Source organism: Leucopleurus acutus (genome assembly GCF_964270905.1).
Source record: "Leucopleurus acutus genome assembly, chromosome: 2".
Classification (NCBI taxonomy): Eukaryota; Metazoa; Chordata; class Mammalia; order Artiodactyla; family Delphinidae; genus Leucopleurus; species Leucopleurus acutus.
The window spans coordinates 135,711,229-135,733,904 of NC_139143.1; the positions used below are offsets into that span (position 1 = coordinate 135,711,229).

General features: G+C 36.9%; 1 protein-coding gene across 1 annotated transcript in view; it reads left to right on the forward strand.

Annotated features, from left to right (window-relative positions):
- Positions 1-357: 357 nt before the first annotated feature.
- LOC309974539 (uncharacterized protein C1orf141 homolog) overlaps positions 358-22,676 on the forward strand; it is a gene marked incomplete at both ends in the record, with an annotated part of 39,788 nt that continues 17,469 nt past the window's right edge. Inside the window, 3 exon segments of the mRNA XM_082859197.1 lie at positions 358-432; positions 3,884-4,041; positions 18,691-18,803. Coding sequence (XP_082715323.1) covers positions 358-432; positions 3,884-4,041; positions 18,691-18,803 — 346 coding nt within the window.

A 22,676-nucleotide genomic window follows, 5' to 3' on the forward strand; every position in this document is an offset into this window, starting at 1 on the left:
CGTGAGCCATGGCCACTGAGCCTGCGCGTCCGGAGCCTGTGCTCGGCAACGGGAGAGGCCACAGCAGTGAGAGGCCCGCGTACCGTACCGGAAAAAAAAAAAAAAAAAAAAATTCCTGGGGCCCACATGCTTCCGGGAATTCTGATCATATGAGCTTCTATCTAAAAAACTTGGGTACCTCTACAGTTCTGTGGTTTATTCCATGATCTATACAGTTCTTTTCTTTACCTAAAACAGTATTGTAAAAGTGGATCTCTTAATTTATGCCTAAATAATTGATTATATGTTTAAATTTAATTGCTTTGGAGATTTATTATTTTTTCCCCTCCTTTTAAAATAGGAATTTACTGACTGACAATGGCAAAAAAAGTCTTAGAGAAGTTAGATATTCTGGATGAGCAAGCAAAGACACTCTTGGCCATAAGAGCAAAGGTTTGTAAAATATAGGCTAAAATTCAATTTTCCATTCAAAGGTTATCATTTCAAATGTGAACGATTTTTATTTCTTAGTTAATGATGCATTAGTATAAGGCTACAAACCAATTTGTAAAAAACAATTAATTATATTAGTTGAAAGAGTCATCTATGTAATACTATAAATAATTAATTAAATATACAAGGTAACTTTTAGCTAGCTGCTGTATTTGGTTGTGATGTATCTAACCTGCTTAAAAAAAAAAAATACTGGGTTTCCCTGGTGGTGCAGTGGTTAAGAATCCGCCTGCCAATGTAGGGGACACGGGTTTGAGCCCTGGTCCGGGAAGATCCCATGTGCCGGGGAGCAACTAAGCCCATGCGTCACGACTATTGAGCCTGTGCTCTAGAGCCCACGAACCGCAAGTACTGAAGCCCGTGTGCCTAGAGCCCGTGCTCCACAACAAGAGAAGCCACCACAGTGAGAAGCCCGCACACCGCAACCAAGAGTAGCCCCCACTTGCTGCAACTAGAGAAAGCCCACGCGCAGCAACAATGACCCAACGCAGCCAAAAATAAATAAATAAAATAAGTAAATTTAAACAAAAGAATCCTAAGCAGTCAAACAGTAAATGTGACTACTCCTATAGTTCTTACTAACCTGTTAAACATAAAGACTTGTTTAGCTGGTTCATTAAAAGGAAGAACATATTTGGTATAGCTACCAAATTAGAAATAAAGTTCATAGAAAATAATTAAACTAAAAAGGGTGAGTCTCTTATAAAATCCAATATAAAATATTAATAAAGAATACAGTTCTGAAACACCAGATTTTTTACCATATGTGAGCAATTTAATTTGGTTGCAAAAAGACTTGTAAAATAATATAACAATGTGAATAAATGAGGCATATATAAGGAACAATAGAGTCTGAGAAATCAAGGAAGACATCACAGAGAGGAACTCTTAAGTGAATGAACATATTTGCAATTTGAAAATGAAAACGTTGGTGTTTGAATAATAATTTGGTTTCTTTTTAATTTTTCATAATTATCTCCTTTCATTCAGAAAATAAAGGAATACTGAAAATGGAATAAATTAATTCTGTTATAGCTATCAAAATTTTGAATAGCAAACCAGGGGTAACTTAACTAAAGCAAACCTTTTAGACTTTGACACCCCAAAGTTTATTGCTTTTTTATTTTTTGTTTAAAATGAATTGTAATATACTTTAAAAAATATAATCAGATAAATCTATTAAATTTGTCATGAAATTCCCTTTTACATAAAATTTTAAGTTATAATTAGTAATAATAATTCTTACTTTTCCTGGGAGCTTCGTTTGGGCAAAGCATTTCCACATATTTTCTCATTTTGTGTTACTATTCTTGTGTTACTGATAGAAAATTCTCTGGAGATTCTTCTGAAAGTATATATAATCATTTTTAAAACCTTTTCTTAATTTTCAAATTATACTTTTGGAAACAAGTTAAGCAACATATAGATATGTATAAAGAAAATTATACAAAAGGAAAATTATATAAAGAAATATTAATAGTCTTTGGCCTCTTCCCTCTAATCCTTTCCTCTGAGACAGACACATTTTAGCAGTTGAGGTTTATTCATCCACATCTTTTGTACTCTTACAAAGATATACAAGTATGAATATCTGTATGTATACATACATTTATCTTTACTTACAAATATCCATAATATAAATATACATGTACATATATACATTTATGAAGGTGGATTATCTATTTTTTTCTATTGACAAAAACATGAAATACAGTATATAAATCACTTTGGTAATTGTTTTTTAATCTTTTAAAAACTTTTATTTTGAAATAATCATAGACTCACAGGAAGTTGCAGAAATAGTACAAAGAGTTCCAGGTACCTTTCACCCAGTTGACCCTGTCGGTGACATCTTACAGAGTTGTAGTTCAATAGCAAAACCAATATGTGTTACATCCAATATTGACACGGGTGTATTACTGTTAAGTAGACTACAGACTTTATTGAGTTGTCACCATTTTTTAACCTTCATTCGTTTGGGTCTGTAGTTTTATGCAATTTTATCCCGCTCCAGATTTACGGAAGTCACCGCAATCAAGACACAGGACACTTCCATCCTATAAAAGTACTCCCTCATGTTACTTCTTTATATTTGTATCCATGCCCTCACCTCAGTTCTCTGTCTCTAACCCCAGCAAGGACTAATCTGTTCTCCATATCTATAATTTTGTAATTTTGAGAATGGTATATAAATGGAATTATTCAGTGTGTAAAATTTTGAGATTGAATATTTCACTATGCCCCTGAGGTCCATCTAAGTTTTTGCATGAAGCAATAGCTTTTATATGATAAATAATATATAAATTTTATTGCTGAGTAGTATTCCATTATATGGATGTACAGAGTTTCAACTGCTCACCCATTGAAGGACATTGGGTTGTTTTCAATATCTTGCTTTTAAAAATGCTTGCTTTTAAAAATGAAGCTGCTAAAAAAAATAAGATGAAGTAAAACTGCTATGAATATTTGTGTACAGGTTTTTGTATGAACGTAAGTTTTCATTTCTCTGGGGTGAATGCCCAAGAGTGTGATTGCTGGTGCAGGGTCTGTCTCTCCAACTCAACAAGGTCAGAGCCACAAGCTTTGGTTTAAGTTCCCCCTCCTTGTGCGTCAGTCTAGAAACTGCCTCCAAGAAGTAAGCTAGGCTATTGTAGGGTTTACGTAATTTGTTTCCCTTTCTTCAGGGATCATGGTCCTGCTCTGCCTGTTTCCTCATGCCTGATTGTAGTTGTTTTCACATACTTTGGCTGGTTTTACTACTTGTGTATAACAGGACAATTCCTGTACCACTTAATCCCTCACTGGCAGAAACAGAAGTTCCCATATCCTTTGACTTCTTTTTCAAGTTTTTATCTCTTTATGCCTCTGTGCTGTGCTCTGAGAGAATGTTTTAAAGAAGATTTTCGGCTCCTTAACTCACTCTTTAGCTTTACGCTTTTCCCTCTTCAGTCCATCTGTATAAATATTTGAACAAAGTTCTCTTTCGATTGCTTTCTTAACTCTATTTCTGGCTCATGTTCCACCATGTGTGTGGCTCTAGGGAGAAGAGCAGGTTGGAGAGAGCTGCCAGCTATAGTTCCAATAACTCTATGTATCAATATTGTCTTTGCTAAATATATAGGCCGTTCTTAAATTCTGGACTTTGGATTTTGGAGGGAGCCTTCATGATCATCTAGTCCAACACCCTCATTTCGTAGATAGAAAAAGAGTTGGTACACAAGGCCTCCAATTTTCAGTCTGCATTATTTTTCCATTGTTGCCTGCCACATAAATTCTGTGTGTGAGTGTGTGTATGTATGAAGTGAGATTAATTTTGTCCTTTCCATACCGGATTTGCCTTATATGAAAAGTGCTCCCTTTTTCACTGAGTTATGTTTTGGATTTGCTGCAGAAAAACTGCCTTCAGAGTGAAGTAAAGAAAAAGATTTCAGTGATACCCCTGACATTTGATTTTCAGTTGGAATTTGAAAAGGATATTGCTACCTCCATATCTGAGGCAGAATCAAAGATCACAAAAGACAGATCATATGGCATTAAAAAAACAAAAAGGTAATCATCATAACTACCTCAAACTTTCAGTTTGAACTTCTAAAGCATTATTTTATATTTGTCTTAGATTATGCAATCTATATTAAATGTAAGCTTTGTCAAGCATGTATATTTCATAATGGTTATGAGTTACAATATGCTAGATTAGCATTCTGAATATTCCTAGTTTATAAAATATTAATTATAATATTTCACTATTGCAGATGATAATTGTATATAGTAATTATAATTCCAGATTTTTAAAGAAAGACTTCTTGAGCTTTACTATATCACCCCAAATTAATGTCAGGATTTATTTCAAACTTTAACCAATATACTGCAAAAAAAAGTAGGCCTAGAAAACTAAGTAAGGCAGTTTCTCTGTGTACTTACAAGGGGTAGCCTGAATATGTAATAATTGGTCTTTCACTGGCATTGTGTATGTATGTAATGCTATATAATTTTCTAGGCATCAGAAATGTGGAGGAGAGCCCAGACAAAAGAAATACTCAGGTACAGAATCAATAGGACTTCAAATCAGTTGGACATTGGTGGTAGTGTGTTCTTACCTCATTTATTCTGTAGTAAATCATTGTATTAAGTGCAGTTTTACAGATGCCAAACCCAAGTCTTGATGAGGTAAAATAACTTGCCCAAAGTCACAAAGCTAACACGTGGCAGAAGCTGGATTTAGACATAGCAGTCTGATTTCCGAGCCTATGCTCTTATCACTACCACATTCAACAGAATGATTTCCAGCTTTTGGTCTTGGTGACTAGATGTACTTTGGTGTTTTGTACTTAGGTGGAGATCATAGGATGAAAAGCAGATTGGAGTGGATAAGAGATTAGAGTGAGAAATGCTGAGCTTTATTTTGGATATGTTAAGTTTTAGATGCCTGTGGGGCATCCAGGTGATGGTGTCCAGAAGACAATTGGACAAATATGTCGTAATCTAAAGTAAAACAAGATCATTTGGACTCAAAATACAATTTACTCAGATTTTTGTTGTGTATGATTTACCAGGATGTCAGAACATGTTTCCATTGTGCAGCCATAAGAAAAAGGAGTTTGTTCCTAACACAAATAAATATTAGTGGTTTATGTAATTCAGCTTTATCACAAACTTCTTTCACTACTATTTTGTTTTTATGTACAGCCGATAAAAGCCAATACTTTTACTTTGAAATCATTTATAGAACTATCCATGTTAAAATAGAATATTTTAATAATACATAGAAAAAGTTGCATAAAATGGAAGTTGGGCATGTAGAGAAGGGAAAAATAATGTCTTATTATATATTATGTATTATATAATTTTAATTATATATATTTTATATTTGTATATATTTATATTTTTGAATTTATATATATGTATACCATTATGTGATAGCATAATATATGGCTAATGACCCATTAGACACATTTAAAGATAACGTGCAGTGTGTTTTATGACAGTATTTTCCAGGATGATACTGTTGCTTTCCCTTTCCTTTCTGTAGTTTATAAAGGCATCATTGATCCTGTCTTTAGTGAGGATATCAATAGCTGAGTAATGTTCCTTTTGAGTTGCTTAAGTCTGGCTAAGTTGAAGTTTGAAATCAGAGTCCAAAATAAAGACAAACAGGCACATAGTTTCAAGATTCAAAGACCAAGTAAATTTTGCTTGCTCGGTGCTCAGAGGACCAAAACTATCACACACACACACACACACACACACACACGCACATGCACACACACACACACAAGTACAGGAAAATGTCAAGAATTTACACAAGAATTAGGGTGTAACCTAGGCCAAAAGAAAGAAAATTTGGTTGAGGAAATTAAGAGGATCTAGTACATACAGATAAGTCCAACTGGCAGCATATCTAGGCTCCGAGTTTTGCTTTTAAGACCACTTCTAACAGTTGCTTCTCTTCAAGCAGCTTTGTGGCAATTTTGTACTGTCACTCATGCTTGAATGATTGGCCCTAAACCAAGTTCAAATAAAGAATTCTTACAGACAACTTCATTTTAATTTTTGTTAACAGTAGCTCTGCTATCCCATACAACTGTAATTTTAATTTATTGATTTTATTCTACAAGTGTTTACTGAATGACTACTATACTCCAGGCATATGACAGCAAGAGTGAAATATTATCTCTTCAATGGAGATTCAGATAAGCGAACGGACAAACACCAGTTGCCACAGAGAGATTCCTAATGTGAGGATCTCCAAGTTTCCTAGAGGAGGTGGCTCCTCAGGTGAGACCCAGAGAGTTAGTGAAGAGGCAACAAGATTTAAGAGAGAGAAATTGATTCTAGGCCAAGGCAATAACATGAACAAAGGGTCAGCCAGAGGCAAAGGAAAGCCCAGCTCATTTGAGGAACCAAAAGTAGTTCAGTGTTGCTAAACTTGAAAGGGATATGGGGTAGAGACTGGAGATGGATTGGTAAGAAATGAGGCTAAAGGGGTAAATAAAGGCCAGATCACCAAGGCCTTATGAGCCAAGTAAAGCACTGCTGGCCAATCTCCTTCAGTGAGGAGCTGCTGCAGGGTTTAAACAGGGCAGTGCATACTCAGATTTGGATTTTAGAAATATCATTAAATAGAAAAAGAAGTCATTAAAAATTATGGGGACTCCTCAGAGAACTGAACCTTTTATTAGAATTTATAGTATCTCCAGAAACTGCCTGTTCTAGGAAGCCAATCATCTTGCAGTGAGTCCTTTTTCAGCCATAGAGGAACGATTACTTAAATAACAGAGCATAAGGCGGTAAGTTTTTTCCCCATATCAACAATGATATGCTGATTACACTGGCTATATTGCACAGATTTACTTCCTCCAAATCTTGAGATGCAGCTCCTGGTCTTATAAGTTACGTTAATTATAACAGGATACCAGCCTCCACCAGTGCTCACAAACCTCACTCCTACACTAACCCAAGATGTCAGATCTGAGTCACACAGCTTTCAGCTTAGCCTAAACCTTACATCATAACCACCACCACCAGTACCATAGTAACTCCTGGTAACTGCATGCCTCTTTCATTTTTGATCTCTGGTCTCTTGCTATTCAAAGTGTTGTCTTCCATCCAGCAGCACTGGCATCACCTGGCAGCTTGTTTGAAATGCAGAATCTCTGACCTCATCCCAGATGACAGCTGCAGTTAACAAGATCCCCCAGGTGATTCCCATGGACAGTAATGATGGAGAAACCCTGCTCTAGCCCAGTGGTTCTCAAACATGGAAGACTAGTTAAAACACAGATTGGGGGCCCCCACTGGCAGAGTTTTTGATTCTGTAGGTCTGGGCTGGGGCCTAATAATTTGCATGTCTAGAAGGTTCCAGGTGATGCTGACACTGATGGTCCAGGGTCATCATCCTCTAGCTGGATGAGTCCCTCCTCAAGCTGTGTCCCACTATCACCATGCTGCCCAACACTGACATCGGTTCCATGTTTCTCCTTGGCTTGCTTAATACCATAGCAATGCTCAACCTGGTGCTACCTGATTTGTAGCTGAGCTTTGTTTTCAGAGCAGTGGTTTTCAACCCACCTGCATGTTAGTATTACCTGGGAAGCTTTAAAGTAATTGGATTCAACTTTAATTAGTTTGGAGTAGGTCCTAGGCATTACTATTTTAAAGATTTTCCCAGATGATTCTTACATAAAGCTAGGATTGAAAACCATTAAAATGCATAGGGCTTCTTTTTCAGTTACTCCCAGAGACATCTTTTCCATGTAACTATTATCTCAGGATTTCTGCATTTTTCTCGGATAAAAGGGAACTGATAAAGGTGATGGCCACAAATACCCAGAATTTGCTGGAAGGACTTTCCTAAGATTACTTTCCTGATACAGAGAGAGTTTTATAATCATTCAAAAATCTCAGTCTTTGGCCTTTCATTTGTATATAGTCTTTAAGATTTGTCAATAAACACCAAATCTACTCTTCTTTGCAACTTTTCATAATTGGACCTTTTACAGAAGAGCCATACTTCGGCTTCCCTGGTGGCGCAGTGGTTGAGAGTCCGCCTGCCGATGCAGGGGACATGGATTCATGCCCTGGTGCCAGGAAGATCCCACATGCCGCGGAGCGGCTGGGCCTGTGAGCCATGGCCACTGAGCCTGTGCGTCCGGAGCCTGTGCTCCGCAACAGGAGAGGCCACAACAGTGAGAGGCCCGCATACCGCAAAAAAAAAAAAAAAAAAAAAAAAAAGAAGAGCCATACTCATTTTAGAAAATTACCTGGAACATAAGAAATGTTTAAAGAGAAACAGAGTGAGTTCTTCAACACCTAAGCATTCAGTACTGGATTATCAGATGAAAATGGCAAATTTACCATTTATTAAGTGGTAAGAAATAGGAAACAATTTAGGAGTAAGTAGACAGATTTAGATTAATAGGGTCTTCTCATTAGAAGAATTATTTTCCTAAAAATAAATTCAAAATAATATTCCTTTCAGAAGTATTTTTACGACAGAAGGATAAACTTGCATAAGGAAAGATAATGAAATATAGAGAATATGGTAAGAGCCTATAGTGAAATTTAATTGGTCAAATTCCACATGAGAAGCCCGCACACCGCAACAAAGAGTAGCCCTAGCTCGCTGCAACTAGGGAAAGCCCGCGTGCAGCAACAAAGACCCAACACAGCCAAAAATAAATAAATAAGATAGTAATGAGATACACAAGCCATGTTTACATATGGCAATCATTTCGACGATAAAATCCTAGGTAAAGTGTGACTTATAATAGGTAGGTGGGTTGGGGAGGGACAGGAGCAGAAAGGAGAAGGAGGCATTTAAGTAAGTGAAAACAGAGATTCATGCCTTGCTTGCTGCTACCCACACAACTTCTCCCTTACCTGGGTACAGGTTCTTTAAAGGCCCCACGAGGATTCTGGGCAGGTAACAGCCTTGCCTCCTCTAGCTGTCTGTGGCGAGAGCTTCACTTCTGGGCTGGATGGTTCCTCTTCCCTGCAGCTGGAAGAGGGCTCCCACTTATTGCTCATACCTGGAGAAACCTGAGACTCTCCTGCAAAGCTTCTCAGCAGTGGCTGCTCACTTCAGAGTATTTGGAAAATGCACTGAGCCCTGCCCTAGAGATTGTGATTGAACTAGTAGGGAAGAGTCTGGGCATAGGTGATTTTTCAGAGCACCCCGGATGGTTCTAATATACAACTAGAGGTTTGAGAACCATTTCTGGAGGCCTCTTCATTTCTCACTCCCTCAGCTGCCATGTGAGACCCTCTCATGACAACTTGTTTACCACTGATCACTGCAAAAGAATCTTCTCTCACTGCCTGATACTACCTGAGTCCCAAATAGCCTGACCTTCATAGGTGCTGCAAGAACCCACACTCACTGAAATGAGTAAAGAGAAACCACAGGTCATTTAAGGGGACTCACATGAAGGATAGAGATGAAGCCAAACAATCAGAAGAGGTACCTGACTCCTAACGAGGCAGACTTATGGGAGGAAACAGAAGAGAATTTAGAAAATATCTCTCTTAAGGACAGTAAACAGGAGAAAAGGGTATTTAAAAAATAATAGACATTTTTGAATCAAAAACTGAGTAGGGAAATTAAAAATAGAATACAGATGAAGACTGAATTGGTAATCTAGATCAAATAAAGGCACAATCTTATAAAAACACGAAAAAATGGAAATCAGTTAGAAAAGAGACATGTAGATACATTCAGGATACTCAGTATGAAAATATATATTTAATACATAAAGCAGGAGAGTAAGAAACAGATGGTGAGGAAATAATCAAAGAAATATAAGAAAAAAGTGCCCTTTGTTTAAGACAGACTTGAATCTTCAAATCAAAAGTGTTACTAAGTGCTAGACTTATGGTAAAATTACCCAATTCCAAAGGCACAGAAAAAAAGCAGTTAATTACAAAGGAAAGGATAGCAAATCAGTTTCATATGTCTCATCTGCATCTCTGAGGCTAGAAAATAGTAAGCCATTTTCAACTTCTAACAAAATGGCAATCCAGGAATCTGCTATTCGGATGAATCATCATTTATATTTGAGAACAAAAGAAAGACAAGTATTTGGACATGAAAGACTTTAGAATGTAAACTGCTTATTTATTCTTTCTGAGGGACTTGGAGAAATATTTTTATCCAAATTTAAATTAAATATGAATAAAATAAATATCCAAACAGGGTATCTTTATTACACAAAAATGCATTTGAAATTTTCCCATGGTGTCTGAATGAAATTCTGGACTTCCATCTCAAAGTGGCTGTTCTATAAAAACATAAAACATTCCAAAGATTACCATGTAAGTGGTCCATAAGAGATTTCAAGTTGGGAAGAGGCAGCTTTAGCTCAACCCCCATCCTCCCATCTGAGCTGTACTTCTCTCTGGGTTTCTTCCTTTGTTTGCCAGTGCCACTTCAATGGTCCATCCCAGACACATGCAGCAGCCTTCCTTTAATTCCAGCCCATGCAGCACAAATCAAGGCCTTTACTTGTATTCCCTTTAAGTCAACTGCAACAGGATGTAATTTCACAGGGAATTTTTTTAATTATAAGACAAAAAAAGTGGGAGAGGGAAAAGGATGAATTTTTAAACATTCGAGCAGCCCCAAACCAATACAACTTACAAAAAACAGATTTATAAATTTATGCTAGTGAACTAACCTACCAAATTTATAACTCCAGTTCCATTCCTCATATTGTATGAAAACCCAGTGCTGGGCTTCCCTGGTGGCGCAGTGGTTGAGAGTCCACCTGCCGATGCAGGGGACACGGGTTCGTGCCCCGGTCTGTGAAGATCCCACAATGCTATGAGATTAGATATCAATTACAGGAAAAAAATCTGTAAAAAATACAAATACATGGAGGCTAAACAATACACTACTTAATAACCAAGAGCACTGAAGACATCAAAGAGGAAATCAAAAAATACCTAGAAACAAATGACAATAAAAACACAATGACCCAAAACCTATGGGATGCAGCAAAAGCAGTTCTAAGAGGGAAGTTTATAGCAATACAATCCTACCTCAAGAAACAAGAAACATCTCAAATAAACAACTTAACCTTACACCTAAAGCAATTAGAGAAAGAAGAACAAAAAACCCCAAAGTTAGCAGAAGGAAAGAAATCATAAAGATCAGACTAGAAATAAATGAAAAAGAAATGAAGGAAACAATAGGAAAGATCAATAAAACTAAAAGCTGGTTCTTTGAGAAGATAAACAAAATTGATAAACCATTAGCCAGACTCATCAAGAAAAAAAGGGAGAAGACTCAAAACAACAGAATTAGAAATGAAAAAGGAGAAGAAACAACTGACACTGCAGAAATACAAAGGATCATGAGAGATTACTGCAAGCAACTGTAGGCCAATAAAATGGATAATCTGGAAGAAATGGACAAATTCTTAGAAAAGTACAAACTTCCAAGACTGAACCAGGAAGAAATAGAAAATATAAACAGACTGAACCAGGAAGACATAGAAAATATAAACAGACCAGTCATAAGTACTGAAATTGAGACTGCGATTAAAAATCTTCCAATAAAAAAAAGCCAAGGACCAGATGGCTTCACAGGCGAATTCTACCAAACATTTAGAGAAGAGATAACACCTATCCTTCTTAAAGTCTTGCAAAATATAGCAGAGGGAGGAACACTCCCCAACTCATTCTACCAGGCCACCATCACCCTGATACCAAAACCAGACAAAGATGTCACAAAGAAAGAAAACTACAGGCCAATATCACTGATGAACATAGATGCAAAAATCCTCAACAAAATACTAGCAAACAGAACCCAACAGCACATTAAAAGGAGCATACACCATGACGAAGTGGGGTTTTTCCCAGGAATGCAAGGATTCTTCAATATATGCAAATCAACCAATGTGATACACCATCTTAACAAATTGAAGGAGAAAAACCATATGATCATCACAATAGGTGCAGAAAAAGCTTTTGACAAAATTCAACACCCACTTATGATAAAACCCCACAGAAAGTAGGCATAGAGGGAACTTACCTCAACATAATAAAGGCCATATATGACAAACCCACAGCCAACATCATTCTCAATGGTGAAAAGCTGAAACCATTTCCTCTAAGATCAGGAACAAGACAAAGTTGCCCACTCTCACCACTATTATTCAACATAGTTTTGGAAGTTTTAGCCATAGCAATCAGACAAGGAAAAGAAATAAAAGGAATCCAAATCAGAAAAGAAGTAAAGCTGTCACTTCTTGCAGATGACATGATACTATACATAGAGAACCCTAAAGATGCTACCAGAAAACTACTAGTGCTAATCAATGAATGTGGTAAAGTGGCAGGATACAAAATTATTGCACAGAATTCTCTTGCATTCCTATATACTAATGATGACAAATCTAAAAGAGAAATTAAGGAAACACTCCCATTTACCATTGCAACAAAAAGAATAAAATACCAGGAATAAACCTACTTACGGAGACAAAAGACCTGTATGCAGTAAACTATAAGACACTGATGAAAGGAATTAAAGATGATACAAACAGATGGAGAGATATACCATGTTCTTGGATTAGAAGAATCAACATTGTGAAAATTACTACCCAAAGCAATTTACAGATTCAATGCAATCCCTATCAAACTACCAGTGGCATTTTTCACAGAACTAGAACAAAAAAATTTCACAATTTGTATGGAAACACAAAAGACCCTGAATAGCCAAAGCAATCTTGAGAAAGAAAAACAGAGCTGGAAGAATCAGGCTCCTGGACTTCAAACTATACTACAAAGCTACAGGAATCAAGAGAGTATGGTACTGGCACAAAAAAAGGAATATAGATCAATGGACTAGGATAGAAAGCCCAGAGATTAAACCCACACACATATGGTCACCTTATTTTTGATAAAGCAGGTGAGAATATACAATGGAGAAAAGACAGCCTCTTTTCTGGTAAAACTGGACAACTACATGTAAAAGAATGAAGTTAGGGACTTCCCTGGTGGCACAGTGGTTGAGAGTCTGCCTGCCAATGCAGGGGACACGGGTTAGATCCCTGGTCTAGGAAGATCCCACATGCCGCGGAGCAACAAAGCCCGTGTGCCACAACTACTGAGCCTGCTCTCTAGAGCCCGCGAGCCACAGCTTCTGAACCCACGTGCCACAACTACTGAAGTCCTCACGCCTAGAACCCGTGCTCCACAACAAGAGAAGCCAGTGCGATGAGAAGCCCGTGCACCACAACAAAGAGTAGCCCCACTTGCGGCAACTGGAGAAAGCCTGTGCACAGCAACAAAGACCCAAAGCAGCCAAAAATAAATAAATAAAAATTAAAAAAAAAGAATGAAGTTAGAAACCTCTCTAACACCATACACAAAAATAAACTCAAAATGGATTAAAGGCCTAGATGTAAGGCCAGACACTATAAAACTCTTAGAGGAAAACATAGGCAGAACAGTCTATGACATAAATCACAGCAAGATCCTTTTTGACCCACCTCCTACAGAAATGGAAATAAAAACAAAAATAAACAAATGGGACCCAATGAAACTTTAAAGCTTTTGCACAGCAAAGGAAACTGTAAACAAGAAGAAAAGACAACCCTCAGAATGGGAGAAAATATTTGCTAATGAAGCAGCTGACAAAGGATTAATCTCTAAATTTTACAAGCAGCTCATGCAGCTCAATATCAAAAAAACAAACAACCCAATCCAAAAATGGACAGAAGACCTAAATAGACATTTCTCCAAAGAAGATATACAGATTGCCAACAAATGCGTGAAAGGATGCTCAATATCACTAATCATTAGAGAAATGCAAATCAAAACTACAATGAGGTATCACCTCACATCAGTCAGAATGGCCATCATCAAAACATCTACAAACAATAAATGCTGGAGAGGGTGTGGAGAAAAGGGAACCCTCTTGCATTGTTGGTGGGAATGTAAATTGATACAGCCACTATGGAGAACAGTATGGAAGTTCCTTAAAAAACTGAAAGTAGAACTACCATATGACCCAGCAATCCCACTACTGGGCATATGCCCTGAGAAAACCAAAATTCAAAGAGTCATGTACCACAATGTTCATTGCAGCACTATTTACAATAGGCAGGACATGGAAGCAACCTAAGTGTCCATCAACAGATGAATGGATAAAGAAGATGTGGCACATATATACAATGGACTATTACTCAGCCATAAAAAGAAATGAAATTGAGTTATTTGTAGTGAGGTTGATGGACATAGAGACTGTCACAGTGTGAAGTAAGTCATAAAGGGAAAAACAAATGCCATATGCTAACACATATATATGGATTCTAGAGAAAAAAAAAAGGTTCTGAAGAGCCTAGGGGCAGAACAGGTATAAAGACGCAGACATAGAGAATGGACTTGAGTACACAGGGAGGGTGAAGGGTAAGCTGGGACGAAGTGAGAGTGGCATGGACATATATAAACTATCAAATATAAAATAGAAAGCTAGTGGGAAGCAGCCGCATAGCACAGGGAGATCAGCTTGGTGCTTTGTGACCACATAGAGGAGTGGGATAGAGAGGATGGGAGGGAGATGCAAGATTGAGGAGATAGAGGGATATATGTATATGTATAGCTGATTCACTTTGTTATAAAGCAGAAACCAACACACCACTGTAAAGCAATTATATTTCAATAAAGATGTAAGAAACAAAAAAACTGTCATCTCCCAGTACTTCCACCAGACTTTGGTTTTCCTCTCATAAGCACACTGAATCTTTAAGAACATTTTGCAAAATTAGCATGTTTAAGACTTCCCCAAAGAATGTTAAAATGACCATAATTTAAGAAATTGAAGAGAAGAAACAGACAACATAAAGGCACAATATTAGTAATGAGAAAGGAGTTATGACGATGGACGTAGAAGAAATTAAAATAATTATAATGAGTACTTCATATAACTGAGCTGCTTTGAAACATGAGTCTGTTAGTGGATAATCTGGGAAAATATGAATGGTGAAAATAGAATCAAGAAGAAAAAGAAAATGTAACTAAATCAATAACTAGAAAATTTTGAGAAATTGTCAAAGAACTGTCTTTTACAAAAGCAGTGTCTTGGATTTCCCTGGTGGTGCAGTGGTTAAGAATCTGCCTGCCAATACAGGGGACACAGGTTCAAGCCCTGGTCCGGGAAGATGCCGCGGAGCAACTAAGCCCGTGTGCCACAACTACTGAGCCCACGTTCCACGACTACTGAAGCCCACGTGCCTAGAGCCCGTGCTCCACAACAAGAGAAGCCACTGCAATGAGATGCCTGCACACCGCAACGAAGAGTAACCCCCACTCACCACAACTAGAGAAAGCCCGTGCACAGCAAGGAAGACCCAACACAGCCAAAAATAAATGAAATAAAATAATTTATTAAGAAAAAACAAAAATAGCAGAGTCTTAAAGCTGTGTCAGGGTGACTACAACGTTTCAAAGAAGTATTTAAATGGTTTCTGAGCATAGAGATGGAATAGTTCCAATTCTTTTTACAAAGATAGCTTTGAACCTCAAGTCTGACCACAAGAACATAAAACCATTGCAGTATCTCGCTTATAAATATAGATTTTTTTAAAATCTAAAATAAAAATATTAGCTTAACTGTTTCACTGACTTTCTCAACTTGGGAACATAAAGCATAAAGCAGTTTTATGTTTATTTCTCCAATTTCACTCTGATCATTTTTGGTTATTAAAAGTCTGACCAGTTTAGTATTTTGATCCTACGTTTTAGTTGTGGTTTCCCCTTCCCCCATATCAGCCAGTTTAGTGACCTGAAATGAAAAGGGGTATGGCCAGTAATTTGATTCTTCCTGTCCTGACCTGTAAGTGGGAGATGAGTGTGGTCTTCCTCTAGCGCACCTCCTCTTCTTCCCTCTTTTAATCTTTTTTTTTCTTCTGGTATGGGATCATTAGTGTGCTAGAGCCAGCTCCCAACAATTTGTTAGAGCTGATTGTTGAATCTTCAGGGATTTTGTTAGATGGTTATTAAACACAGTCATTATTTAAATTAAATATGTAAGCTAAAAATTCAGTGACATACTAAAAAAGATAAAACTCATCACCTCCTAATTATTTTATTACATTTCACTATTATCTAATGTTTTTTGTTTGTTTGTTTGTTATTTGAAAGCCCAGTGTTTGATTTTATTTCATCCAACAGAAGGTTCTATTTGTGGTACTGAACAGACGGTGGGGATTAGGGCTGAGAGGGGGCAGAAAAAGGAAAAAAAAGCCACATCCACTACCACGCATAGGTTTTCCCCGGAATTGCCGCGTGGGGATGAATGAGTGATTCTGGAATTTATCACCTTCTCTCTCCTCCCTTCCTCTGGCTTCCGCTGGGTCTCGATAATGCCCATGTCTTCAACAGGAGGTCCCAGGCGCGGGGCAGTGGGGAGATCCCTGGGGCAAAAGGCGTCACCCCGCGGCTGCAGTGAGCGGCGGGTGCCTATCTAATGTAATAATTCTTATAACAACCCCAAGAGGTAAATACTACCCTCAGTTGGCATATGAGGGACTGAGATTCAGAGAAACTCAATATTCTGCAGAAGTTTACATAGAGTTTAGATACAAAGTATGGTCTAACCTCAAAGCCCATGCTCTTTGGTTCACTGTAAGGAAATCCATATCTGAACATCTCTATATATTCTGCAAATGTATTTGAAAAAATACCTTAGTAAGATAAGGATAAAAAAATCATCTCCTTAACAAGACTATATAGCCAACAACATTAGGGTGGAATCTTTGACACATTCCCATTTAAATTAGAAACAGAGGGATGCCCTTTCTCACTAGTATACCAAACTATTCTGGAAGTACTTGCCAATGATATTAAATAACAACATAATATACAAATTTAAATGTTTTGAAAGGAACAGATAAATTATTTTATGAAGATTAAATGATTGTTTATTGAAAAACCTAAAGAGAATAAACTGAAAACTCATTGGAAATTGTAAGATTGTAAGAGAGTTCAATCAAAATTTACCAAAACAATTCATACATTCAACAAATATTTATTGTACGTGTACTATGTGCCAGTCACTGTTCTAGGTGCTAGGAATACAACAGTGACTAAAACAAAGACCCTGCCCTCAATTTGCATTCTAGGATAAGGTGGAGAGACAGATAACAAATAAACAAGCAAATGAATGTATAATATACATTCACTAGTGATAAATGCTATGAAGAAAAATATAGTAAATTAACAGAATTAAGATTGATTCCCATAATTTACTATATTAGATGAGAGGGGGCACAAAAAGACCTTTCTGGAGAGATGGAAATTTGAGTAAAGACTTATGAAATACATCTCTTATGATTTAAGTGAGTAAACCTTGCAATACCTAGGGGAAGAATATTACAGGCAGAGGGGAGAGCAAGGGCCAAGGTACTTACGTGGGAGCATAAGTTCCTTTCCTTAAGCCAAACAGCCAAAAAACTCACTCTGCTTCCATGTGGAGGAGAGGGGTAAAGGGACGCACAGAGAGAGGCCTGGAGGGGCATTCAATGGAAGCTCCTCTACTTGGAAATACAAGAATTGGGAGGAAAGTTTCTGTCTTACAATGAGAATTGTGAATTTCATTTCAGTGTGACAGGAAACGGTTGGAGGGAAATGACAGTCTCATTTATATTTTATAGGTGCCACCATGGTTGCATTGGGAAAATACTGCTGGGCACAAGAGTGATAGCAGAGAGAGCAGATAGAAGAAGACGAGGGATGTAGAGAAGTAGTTCAGATGAGAGATGAAGGGACCTTGGACTAGGGTAGATGTGATGAGGAAAGAAGTGGTTGGATTTGGAATGTATTTCAAAGAAAGGTCCAATGAGATGTGCTGAGATATCGGGAATGAGATATGGGGAACGAGAGAAAGAAAAGTCAAAGATGATTGCAGAGTTTTTGGCCTAAGCCTCTGGCTGAATGGAAATGAGAAAACCTGGGGAAGGAACAGATTGGAAAGGAAGTGGAAGCAAACATTTGGTTTTGAATATGTTTGAAATTCCCATGATATATCTAACTGCAGAAATGATGTAGCAGTGGGATATATAAATCTGGAGCTCAGGGAAGAGTTTGGGGTCTGTACTATAAATCTGGAGGACATCAACCTACAGATAATAAAAGGTGGGAGACTGGATGACATAAACTAAAGGTGAGTGTCTGAGATCTGAGTCATAGCATTTAGAGGTCAGAAATATCATAAATTATATAATTATTATAATTACATACCCTCAATAGTCAGTTAAAGAATTTAGTGGAGAAAAATTTCTGTTTACAGTAAATGGATTCTGTGATCCTATCTGGTATACTATTCTGGAATCTGAGCTGACCCTAACTGCATAAACCACCACTATGACTAGGCTTGGCAATGTCCCCAGTATCTCATTTAACAAATTTCCAATGTATTTTTCTAAAAGTGTTAATTAGCTTGTGAACAATAGTTTCCTGAGTGCCCTCAATTCTATGACAACAGCACTTTTCTCTCTCTGTTTCCAGTGATTACCACTAATATTTTTAGCTCCTGCTTAATCAGTCCCAATCTTTTACACTTTGTACTATAATATATTAAAACAATAACATTCAAATCTATATAACTGGGACTTGACCACATTTCTCCAAATTTATTTTTTAGATTAGTTTTGTAAATTTTCTGATTATTTTAATTTAGATTAATTTTATTTCTTTCAGATATGTCTCCTTCAAAAATATGCCTGAATCTAAAAAGAGTGATTTTGAAAAGTCAAATTTAAGACCACACTTTGCACCAACAAAAATAAAAATTCAAGAAATCAAGTCAATAGGTAATGCTTTGTATATTTATCTCTGTTTTGATGTATTAATGAAGTTCTTTTATTAAATACTTTATTATTTATTAATGTTTGTCTTATAAGTTCTTATAATTTGATGTTTCTGTTGAAAGCATTTGCTTGAAAGCCTATGGGTTATAACTGAAGTGTGAAAGATGTCAGTGAGCTATAAAGAAGAATTTCCTAAGAGAAAGAGATGATAAATGTCAGAATAGACATTTGTACAATTCACAAATTAAGAATATATTTTTATGTTTACTTTTCCGGAAAGAAAATCTCTGGATTTCCTTTCAGCTCAACCCTGAGTTTTCTTGTAATTGTTTTAAAAAAATCACTCAAGCTTGTACATCTTACTTAGTAGAAATTTACTTTACAGGGACTGTAAAGGAACTCACTTTCCTAGAAACTTCAGGAATCTGTGAGCTAGGAAACAGCGTTATAGAGCCTCAGAAAATTTGAGTGTTTTATGTTGTCTTTGTTTTTCTTTCCCTGGCATTATCAAAAAACCCATCTAATTGTGTCATGCTCATCAACAACCCTGACTGAGGCTCCTTGAATCCACATTGCCCCATATTGCCTCATTTCTGTGACTCTTCGTAATCTAATTCCTCAAAAGATTTGTTTACATATACTGTCTCTACTCCCTCAACATTTTTTTTTTTTTTTTTTTTTTTTTGCGGTACGTGGGCTTCTCACTGTTGTGGCCTCTCTTATTGCGGAGCACAGGCTCCAGACGCACAGGCTCAGCGGCCATGGCTCACGGGCCTAGCCACTCTGCGGCATGTGGGATTTTCCCGGACCGGGCCACGAACCCGTGTACCCTGCATCGGCAGGCGGACTCTCAACCACTGCGCCACCAGGGAGGCCCACTCTGTCAACTTTTGTTTAAACTTCAGCCTACTCCAAATTGGTCTTGCCTCCACCATTCTACTGAAGTTACACTGATTAAGAGTACCAGTGATCTCCATGTTGCTAAATCCAAAGGATATTTTTCTGCCACCTCTCAGTCCCCCTATAGTTAGTTGATCACTCCCTTCTGCTTAAAACTCTGTTTTTCTGCTATCTCACCCTTTCTCAGTCTCTCTTTTTAATTTCTCTTCTCCATCCTTAAAATACTGTATTTGCTCAGAGCTCAATCCTGAGCCTGCCTCTGCTTCTACATTCTTTCTCCTTGGGTGATCTAATCCAGTCTTACAGATTAGATCACCCAACTGTATTTTAAATCTCTATGGTTTAAAATACCGTAGAGATATCGTTAAATCCTTCATTTATATCTCAATCCAGACTAATCCTCTGAAGGGCAGGTACCTACACTGAACTACCTATTTGATATCTCCACTCAAACTTCTCATTACATCTTAAACCTAATATCCAGAACTGGTCTCATGATTCCCTATCCTAGCCATCCTCTCAAACTTTCTCTCCCATCCCCTCCCCACAACAGCATTCCATTCTCAGTACATTGGACCAATTTACTCCAACTGGCTCAAGTCTAAAACCTAGAAGCAATCCTTGATCTCTCCTTTCCCTCCTCCCCAAAGTTCAATATGTCAACAAGCTCTTTTCATTCTAACTCATCTTGAATTAATCTATTTTCACCATATCTGCTGTCACCACCCTAATCCAAATCATCATCATCTTTGTGTGTCAACTATAGTAGCTTGCCGACAGGTATTTCTTCTTTCATTCTTGCCCTCTTTATAATCACTTTCCTTTTTTATTAAACCATTTAAAATTATGAAATAACATACATTATGAAAAGTGAATATAGCATAAAATGTACAGTATAATAACCAATTATTAAAAAAAACACCTATATAACCATATTGCACATCAAGAAATAGAGCATTGCCAACGTCACCACTTGACCTTTCCCAAATCACCTCTCCCTTCCTTGTCCCTGGGAGTTACTACTGTCCTGATTTCTGTGGTAATCACTTCCTTACTTTTCTTTACATTTTTACCATCTATTATTTGCATCTCTAAAGAATATTGTTTAGTTTGCTTGCTTTTCACTGTATATGAATGTAATCATGCTGTATGCATTCATTTTTTTTTTTTTCTTAGCATTGTTTGTAAGATTCACTCATATTGTGCTGTGGAGGTGTAGTTGCTTCATTTTCATTGCTGTTAAGTATTCCATTGCATGAATATATCACGCTTTGTACTACTCTTGAAATTTAGGGTTTTTAGTTTGTCAGTCATTGCAATGCTGAAATGAATATTTTTGTTTAGGCATCCTGCTGCATCTGTGTAAAAGTCTCTTGAGAGTGTATATCCAGCATTTACATTACCGGGGATGCTTACCTTCAACTATAATAGATAATGTCAACTTTCCAAAGTGTTTTTACCAATTTATGCTCCCATCAGATTTGTGAGGGTTCTTTTTGTTCTGCTTCCTAACACTTGGAATTGTCAGTTTTCCATTTTAGCAATCTACTGGGTATATAATAATATATCATTATGGTTTAATTTGCATTTCTGTGATTACTAATAGGTTTGAGAACTTTTTCATAGACTATTGACAAATTGGATTTATACTTTTGGAAATCATCCAAGTTTTACCTTATTTTAAAATTAGTTTTTTATCCTTTTCTTGTTGATTTTTAAATATATTCTTTTTATTAGTTCTTTGTTGGTTTGGCGTGTTGTGAATATCTTCCCCTTTTCTATGGGTTTTCTTTTCACTCTATGGTGTCTTTTTGATGAACAAAAATTCTTCCACTTTAATAAGGTCAAATATACCAAATCTTTTCTTATTTGATAAGTACTTTTTGTACCATATCTAAGAAATCTTTTCCTACTCTGTGGTCATGAATATCTTTTTCTATTTATCTTGCAAAAGATTTTAGTTCTTCTTTTTACCTTTAGGTCTAAAGTCTACCTGGAATTACATTTTGAGTGAGGTAAGAGTCAAGTTTAGTTTTTGTTCATGTGAATACCCAGCTATCCCAGTGTGGTATTAAAAAGGCTATTCTTGGGCTTCCCTGGTGGTGCAGTGGTTGGGAGTCTGCCTGCTGATGCAGGGGACACAGGTTCGTGCCCCGATCCGGGAAGATCCCACATGCCGCAGAGCGGCTGGGCCCGTGAGCCATGGCCGCTGAGCCTGCGCGTCTGGAGCCTGTGCTCCTCAACGGGAGAGGCCACAACAGTGAGAGGCCCATGTACCGCAAAAAAAAAAAAAAAAAAAGGCTATTCTTTCCCTAATACTCTGGGCTCTTTGTTCTGGAGTTCTTATTATGTTTCATTATATTATTTATCCATTTCAATATCAATACCAAACAACATTAATTTCTGTAGCTTAAAATAACCCTTGATATCTGGTAGAGCAAGTCTTCCCACCTTGTTCTTCAAGAGTATCATGGTTATTTTCTGTTTTCCATTATGATTACTTCTTCTGACACATTGGTTATTTGGGAGTTTATGTCTTAATTCAAAATATATTGGACTTTTCTAATTATCTTTTGGTTATAAATTTTTAGCACAATTACATTGTAGTTTGAGGATGTAATCCATAGGATTTCAGTCCTTTGTAATTAGTTAATGCTTGTATTTTCACCCAGTATATGGTCGATTGTTGTAAATGTTCAGTATGTGCTTGAAAATAAAGTATATTCCGCAGCTGTTGGGTGCAGTGTTCTACATATGTCTTTTAGGTCAAATTTCTTCATTGTTTTTCAACTCTTCTATATCCTTTTTTATTTCTCTGCTTGCTTATTCTGTCAATTGCTGAGAAATTTCAGACTCATTTATTTTTTTCCTTGTAGAATTATCAAATTTTGCTTTACAGATCTTTAATATAGTTTAGGCTGTGTTATTAATTGCATAAAATTTTAGAATTATTATATATTTCTAGTGAATTGAACC